Source organism: Castor canadensis, chromosome 11 (assembly GCF_047511655.1).
Source record: "Castor canadensis chromosome 11, mCasCan1.hap1v2, whole genome shotgun sequence".
Classification (NCBI taxonomy): domain Eukaryota; kingdom Metazoa; phylum Chordata; class Mammalia; order Rodentia; family Castoridae; genus Castor; species Castor canadensis.
Genome location: NC_133396.1, coordinates 77,489,429 through 77,497,264, shown reverse-complemented (window position 1 = coordinate 77,497,264; position 7,836 = coordinate 77,489,429). Strand labels below are relative to the sequence as shown.

Genomic DNA, 7,836 nt, shown 5'->3' with positions numbered 1-7,836 from the left:
CAGGACCTTCATAATGTAGTGCTTGAGAAGCAGAGTTCACGTAGGGTATTTATTTCCTCATGAGATTTTATTCTTATTGCACTAGAAAAATTAAAGTCATAATGCAGTTGGAAAAGCACAAATAAGAACATTGAGGAAAAACAAGGAGTAAAAACCTACCACATCATTTGAAAGAATTTTTGAAAAATAACATAATATCATCCCCCTCTTCTTTATTTACTAACAATGTTGTTAAGGATTGCACTGTTTTTATAGTAAAGCATTACCTCAATTTGAATAACTAATACTAAGAAATGCTAAAAGTTTAACATCAATCTTTTGTTCAAAATTAGACTAGCCATGGCTATGTTTAGTGTTCTCTAAAGGAATATAGATACTACCAAAATCAATGTTTCATGTGTAAAGGATAAATATGAAGTATTGACATTGTGTTTATTCAATATCTTCTTCTTCCATGTTGGTCTGCTCAGGGGTCTGCATCTCTCTTTCAGGTAGTAATCCATATTCATTTAGGAAAGCCTCTACATCCCCAGCAAAAAATTCTCCAGCAAACTGTTTAGCAACACTAATAAAATTGCTTATGAGTTCCCCACCTTTGTACACAAGCAGTGTGGGGAGTACATCTGAGGAAAAGCGGTCCCCAGCACCTGTATTAGAAGCTTTTATTTTACAAAATTTGACCATGGGGTATTCTGCTGCAAGGCATGTTAAACTACTGTTTATAGCATCACAACTCTTAATGCCACCTTCATAAATATGAACAATGATTGTGGTGATCTTCTGCTCCTTTTCTATTGTTTCCAGGAATTGCTCCCCTGTTTCCAGCTCATACACAAATCCATACCTAGGCCCAAAACTCAGCTTCTGATGCATATTCTGCATGCACTGTCTACGGTATTTACGAAGGCAATTTTCATCCTCTTTGTCTTGGTGGATCAGTTCATATTCTTGAATGCTCATCTGAGAATAGATGAAAAAAATGACAAAGGTCATTTGCAATATACTTGACAATATATTTAATTAATTGTTTAATGTCAGTTTCTCTAACAAATATGTTCAAATGGACAAGAATTTTATTTGGTTCACAGCATCTTCAATATCTGCTTTAAGTGGGGCATAATAGAGGTTTTATAATTATTGCATGATTAAATGCATGTAGAACTATTGCTAAATATAGTTGAGCCACAGAAGTCTCATGATATGAATTGGAAATATGCCACTCATCAATTATCCACTTTGGGTGGAAAAAAATCAAGCAAAGTCTACTCTGGAATAGCTTTCATCAAAAAAGAAAAAAACCTACACACCTACACACCACATAGACAAGTACACACCTAAATGTTTCCCTAACAAATGCCTCTGGACATTAGTGTTCCTTCCACAAATGTCTTTTTTTTTTTTTGGCAGTTCTGGGGCTTGAACTCAGGGCCTACACCTTGAACTACTCCACCAGCCATTTTTGTGTTAGGTATTTTTGAGATAGGGTCTCGTGAACTATTTGCCCAGGTTGACTTTGAACCATGATCCTCTTGATCTTTACCTCCTGAGTAGCTAGGATTATAGGATTACAGGCATAAGCCACCAGCGCCTGACCACAAAAGTCTTTAAAATCTTATAATTTACTGGGGTTTCTTTTGGCAGGAGAGGGCTATATAGGATGGAATTCAAGCAAGACTGCTTTGCCACTATTTGGAGTTCATCAAATTAGCCAAAAGTGTTACTGGCTGGACCAGCAGCATAACATCACTTGGGAGCTTCTTGGAAAGGCAAAGTTTGTGTCATAACCCAGACCACTGAATTAGAACCTGTAAGGGTGAGGTGAGTAATCCATGTTTTAGCAAGCCCTCTAGGTTATTCTTACCCACTGGTTTAGGCAATAGTGAGAAAACACTTAAGTTCTGTCTTCCAAAAGGCTACTTTTCATTGCAACTAGAATATAAAATTACCTGCACAGCATTTCATAATATCTACTCCATTATTAATGCATTTGATAAAATGCTAAGCACCCCATTCTCCCAACAACAACAACAAAGGAAGACATGCAGGGATGGGATATGCTGTCATACAGGACACACTTATAGATGCAGAGCAGCCTGGGACCATGAATGCTGGACAGTCCCGAGGGGGGGGTCATCTGCTGCTGCCTGATCATCATATACCTGCTCAAACAGCACCTGCTGCTGATTTTTAAAGTAGAGGAGAATTAAGAAGGTGAGAAACTAATATTTATGGAAATTCTAATGTCCTAGGCATTTTACATAGATTATATTATTTAATCTTTACAACAATCTTCTTTGGTAAATATTAGTGTTACTTACATAAGATACTGAGGTTCAGTCTAAATAGAAATATATTTTTATTACTTCCTTCTCCTGTTTCTACCTAAGGTAGTGTTTTTGTTTTTCTAATGCCCTCATTTTTTTATCCTATAATTTTTTCTGCCTTAATATTATTGTCCTAATTTGATCTGTTTTAGGCCTAAAACTGTTAAATTTTTGTGTAATTCTTTTTTTTTTTTTTGGTGGTACTGGAGTTTGAACTCAGGGCATTGTTCTTGCTAGGCAAGTGTTCTACTGTTTTATAAGTTGCTACTGTAGTTCTGTCACTTTAATAGACTGAACCACAGAAGATTTGAAAATGCATTCATATGAGAACTTGCTTCATTCAAATATTCATTCATGTAGATATTTATGCATTCAGATACATTTTCAAAGCTTAACCGTAGCACAAAAATCTTTAATAAAAATAATGTCTCACATTTGTATCGTATTTTGTGTTTCAAAACAATTTCGTATTTATTTTTTCTTCACATTTGTGGAAAACAATTAGAGAAGATATTCATACAATTCCTGATGGGAAGATTGAATTGCTTCATCCATGTTGCATAGAATTCTGCAAAAAGTGAAGGAACCAATCTCTCCTACCCATACCTCAAAAATCTTAGACTTGAAGATCATTATTACCCTGACCAGAAGTCTTGGAATATGGTAGCCTAAACTTCAATGGAGACCCCAGGATGTTGAAGATACCTGGAACATGGAATGTCTGCCAAGGAAAGCTGCAGGCAGGAGAGAGCCCATGCACACTCCAAAACAACAAGGTCATCCAGGCCCAAGCCCATTGGAATTCACCTCATGGGACCACATGCCCTGGGTGACCAACATGGAGCTACAGGAGTTACTGTTTGTTTTGCTGGGTGTTGGTCTTGATTTAATCCAATTCTTTGGCTGATTCCCCCTTTCTTCCCTTTTAGCATGAACATGTTTACTGTATAGAATTGAATGTTAGAAGTATGTAACTTGGTTTTTTTTTTTGTTTATTTTTTACAGGCACTCATAGTTATGAGATTGCCTTAAATCTCATGGAGACTGTGGATTTTAGACTTTTGAACAATGTTGAAACTGTTAAGAATACGGGTACTCGTGGAAATGGACTAAATGAATTTTGCTTTATGATATGGCCATGAGCCTTTGGGGGCTGGGGTGGCATGTTATGCTTTAAATATGAAATGGCCCCCACAATCTTACATTTTGAAAACTTGATCCCCAGATGGTGGCGCTGTTTTGGGAGGCTGTGGAAACCTCGGGAGGTGGGACCTCGCTGGAGGAAGTGAGTCACTGGGAGTGTGACTTTGAAAGTTATTACCAGATCCGGAGCCTCCTGTCTCTCTCTGCTTCCCATCCACCATGATATGAACTGTTCTGCTCTGCTTTGCCCTCTCTGCCATGATGGACCGAACCGTCTGAAATCATGAGTAAAATAAATCCATCCTTTCTAACCTTCTTTGTGTTAAGTGTTTTGATCACAGCAATGAAAAGCTAATTCAACTGAGGCTACCGTCAGTTTTCTCAAAATGATAAGGTTAAGACCTGTTAGTACTGGTTTCTGCAAGTAACTCTAGTTACTAGCCTGCAAGGGTGATAGGAGTGAGGAAGATGAGAGAGAGACAGAGAGAGAGATTGAGGAAAGAGGGAGGGAGAGAGACACTGTCTGTCTGTTTTTAAGTATAAAAGCCTAAGTGAATTTAAGTCTCACTCCAAATGCCTCTGCCCATTCCACCCCACTCCTCTCATATTTCTCTAATTGTTGGTATCTCAAATTAGCGTAGAAAGAGTTTTTAAGAGAATGAGAATGATCAGAGATTTAGTCTTGTCCTTATCAATACTTCATTTACAGAGCATAGGTAGATTTCATACCCCCATGGGTTTCAGGTTCCCATAAAATGAAAATTTGGAACTGTTGACCCTACCAGCTCGTGTATTTTTTTCACTAAACCAGGCTGCCTTAGGAAAGTGAACTCTTGCTAATATACTTGGTTTGTATCATTCTTGTGCTTGGTGGGCCCTGGAGACAGTGATTAATCTGACTCAATTTTGTCCTTTAAATTATTCATGGGCTAGTGAGCACAACAAACATGAGTTATGGGTAAAAGGATGAATGAAATTTGGAAATTGCTACATAGAAATTTATATAAAATGTTATTAAATTTTGGGGAAATATGGCAGTAAGGGGCTTCTGAAAAGGTTTCATAGAGGAAGTGAGTCAAGTTGGACCTTGAGGAATGGGTAGGAGTTTGCGTGGCAGACAACTTGGGACATTTTAGGGCAGCTAGAATAGTGTAGGCAAAGGAAGGAATATGAAAGCATATAAATGGAATGTTGAGTTTAGGGAACAGTACAGATGAAACTAGAAAGATAGATGGAGAAGGGAACATTTTTATTGGACATCAGTTTTTGTCTCAGGCAGTACGCTAGGTGGTTCTTTTTGCTTGTGTTTGCATATGCTTTTCTTTTCTTTTTTTTGTCAGTACCAGGGTTGAACTCAGGGCCTCATGCTTGCTAGGTGGGCACTGTACCACTTAAGCCACTCCACCAGCCCTTTTAGTGTTGGTTATTTTTGAGATAGGGTCTCAAGAGCTATTTGTTTAGGCAAATAGTTGATGATCCTCCTGGTCTCATCCTCCTGAGTAGCTAGGATTACAGGTGTGAGCCATCGGCAGCTGACTGTAAATGTTTTTGGTTCTTATGATAACTCTATAAGTAGGTAGTCTTGTTTGTATTTTATATAAGATGCATGAGATGATCAGAAATCAAAGTAACTTTTCTAACAGTTCAGAAACAGCCTACAGTTTACTTTCCTACTGCCCCAGCAGTTGCTTTCTTGTTCCTAAACCAGAGCCAGTGACTGGAGGCTGCATAAGTGTCTTTGACACATTGGAGGACATCCCTCAGCAAATTCAAGGCTGCAGCATTCCGGTCTTCTGCCAAAGCAAACCTCTTGGCATGATTTACATGAAGATCATATTCTTATAACCAGGTGTCAAGGGCATACAGTACCCCAGCCCTGGGTTGAGTAGTGTTCATGCCAGTTGCAGCTGCTCTGGGTTGTTCGAAATAAGAAATGTTATTAGTATGTAGAGTAGGCTATTCTTTCTTCTTCCTTTCCTTCCTTAATTTTAAATAGTGGCCTGAGTGTTTGTCTAGGAAGTATTTTAGAAGTTATGCAGTCCATTCTCTTGCTTCTTGAAACAACAGCAAAATGTGTGTTAGTGATTCTGTTGTCATACAAACATTATTTCAGGTCCCTGCCTCTGCTGCCCACTATGTGTTTGACCCTAGGTGACTGGCAGCATCTCTGAAGCCTTGCATCTTTGGATTTGCTCACTGTTTTATTCCCAGCACCTACCATAGTCTGGAAAACAGAAGATGATAAATATTTGCTTTAATGAGAAAAATGAAACCTACCAAATAGATTTCCAAGTTTCCTGTAAACTCCAATGTGTGATCTAATATTAGTGATTACTAAAATAACAAGATCTGAAATCTTAGTTGTAAAGGCCATCAGTCCAGGTGGTTCTCTAGGGAAACTGTTTCTTAGAATTTCAGCAACTCTGTTAGGAAGTTTAGAGGACCATCCTAAACTCCAGGTCCCCTGCTATGAACTTAGGGCATGGCAGAGTCCATAATGCAGCTGGTCTCTTCCTCCAGGCAACACCTCTTTTTTCTCATTGTTGTCTCTCCACAACATCACCCTTTATTTTTAACATGGAACGTTTATTGCCCAGCTCTAGAATTGTGTAGAAGGACCATTTTTCTGACTAGTGCTACATGTGGTGTAGAACCTAAAGGCCTGCAAGTGATCTGCTGTGTCCCACTTTTGCAGTTTCCCACTTAGTCCTTAAGTTGTATTCTATCACATATTTATGTGTCTAGGATTTACTTCCCATTGTATTTCTTCATTAAAATTATTCCTTTATTGATTACCTATTTTCTTTAGGCCAGGTACCATACCAATACCTGAACTTATTACCCCAGACCAATTAAATCAAAAACTGTAGAGACAGAGCTCAAACATTATCGTTACCTCTCAACATTGTATTAGGAAAAATTTTTCAGTGAATACCTGTGTACCTAATCACCTAGATTTGTCTACCATGAACATTTTCACATATAGTCATGTACTGCACATGATGTTTTGATCTGCAAAGGTCTGCATAGCTAATGCTGATCCCATTAGATTATAGCTGAAAAATCCCTTTTGCCTATAACATTGTTGTGGTGATGCTTGTGAAAACAAGCCTAATTTATAGCACATGCAATAAACAACTTTGTTACTAGCTCATGTAAAAAAATAAAAACCTGAAAGACAAAAGAAATAATAAATACTGAAATTTCACCACTTTAATACTCAGTTAATCTCCTTTAACATTTTTGAGATCATCTTAGTGTATATGTTATTATGACATAGATGAATACATTATATAATTTAACATGTGAGCTCTGTTTTAAAACACTAAAAGCTTTTTTTTTTTTTTTAAATTTTTGGCAGTATTGGGGTTTGAACTCAGGATCCGGTGCTTGCTAGGCAAGCCCTCTACCACTTGAATGATGCCTCCCGCCCAAAAATGTTGCTTTAATATCTTTTCTTTTAACTTGAGGCTTATTCTGCTTACCTCTTTCTCATCTTTTCCAACCAATCTCTTTCTTTCAAATTACCAATATTGTCAACTTCGAGAGTGCCTATTTGTACTTTTCTATGTACTAACTCATACGCTTATGATCGTATAAACATAAAACGTGTACAAAGGTGTCTTGTTGCTCTAGAGAATAGAAACATTCATATAACTTCAAGTTCTCAGTATTTTGCTTTCTCTTACTGTGAAACTGCCCTTAAGTCAATTTATGTATTGTGTAACTTGTTCTTTTAAAAGCCAGCACATGTATGTCTTGGAGCACCTTGATACTCACTTCATTTCCACTTTGTTTTTACCAGTACAACTATTGACTTGACTAGAAAACACATTGTAATTGATTTATTATTATCTTTTGCTTATCTTACCTTTCTGCTGAATCTTTCTTTTGAGTCTTTGTCATCTCTACTCTGAGGAGAAGACATTTGCCTGAGAACTTCCTTCTTGCTAGGTGGGATTGATTCACTGTCTTCACTTTCTAATTTAAACTTTCTCCAATCACTTATGACTCCTTTGGGTCCTGGAATTGGAAAATTTACACATTGTTTCTCTTTTTATTTTTCAAAAGAACTGTTTGCACAATTGAAATTTGTGCAAATGTTGCCATGGGAATAGACTTGTCATCTCCTGCTTTAGAAACAAACATCTTACATGGACTACACATTCCTCACTGGCCTGTTCATGAAACATTCCCTTAGATTAATCTTATAAAATGGGTTTTGGCAAAGAATCCTTCTGAAATGTCTGCACTAATTAAGGTACAAACTATACATTTGGAACTGTTGGCAAAAGTTTGGAGTAAATATATTTAAAATTAGAATATATGGGGAAAACTAGAATTTTGGAGAAATAGCACTTTCATTAAG

At 37.3% G+C, this 7,836-nt stretch overlaps 1 protein-coding gene across 1 annotated transcript; it reads right to left on the bottom strand.

Moving 5' to 3' along the window:
* Positions 1-220: 220 nt before the first annotated feature.
* Pdc (phosducin) lies at positions 221-7,490 on the bottom strand. The gene is made up of 2 exons (XM_020161847.2): positions 7,339-7,490; positions 221-960 (listed from the first exon to the last, which is right to left on the bottom strand). The coding sequence occupies exons 1-2, from the start codon at positions 7,393-7,395 to the stop codon at positions 433-435; spliced, it is 585 nt and encodes a 194-aa protein (XP_020017436.1). The 5' UTR covers positions 7,396-7,490; the 3' UTR covers positions 221-432.
* Between the last annotated feature and the right edge of the window lie 346 nt (positions 7,491-7,836).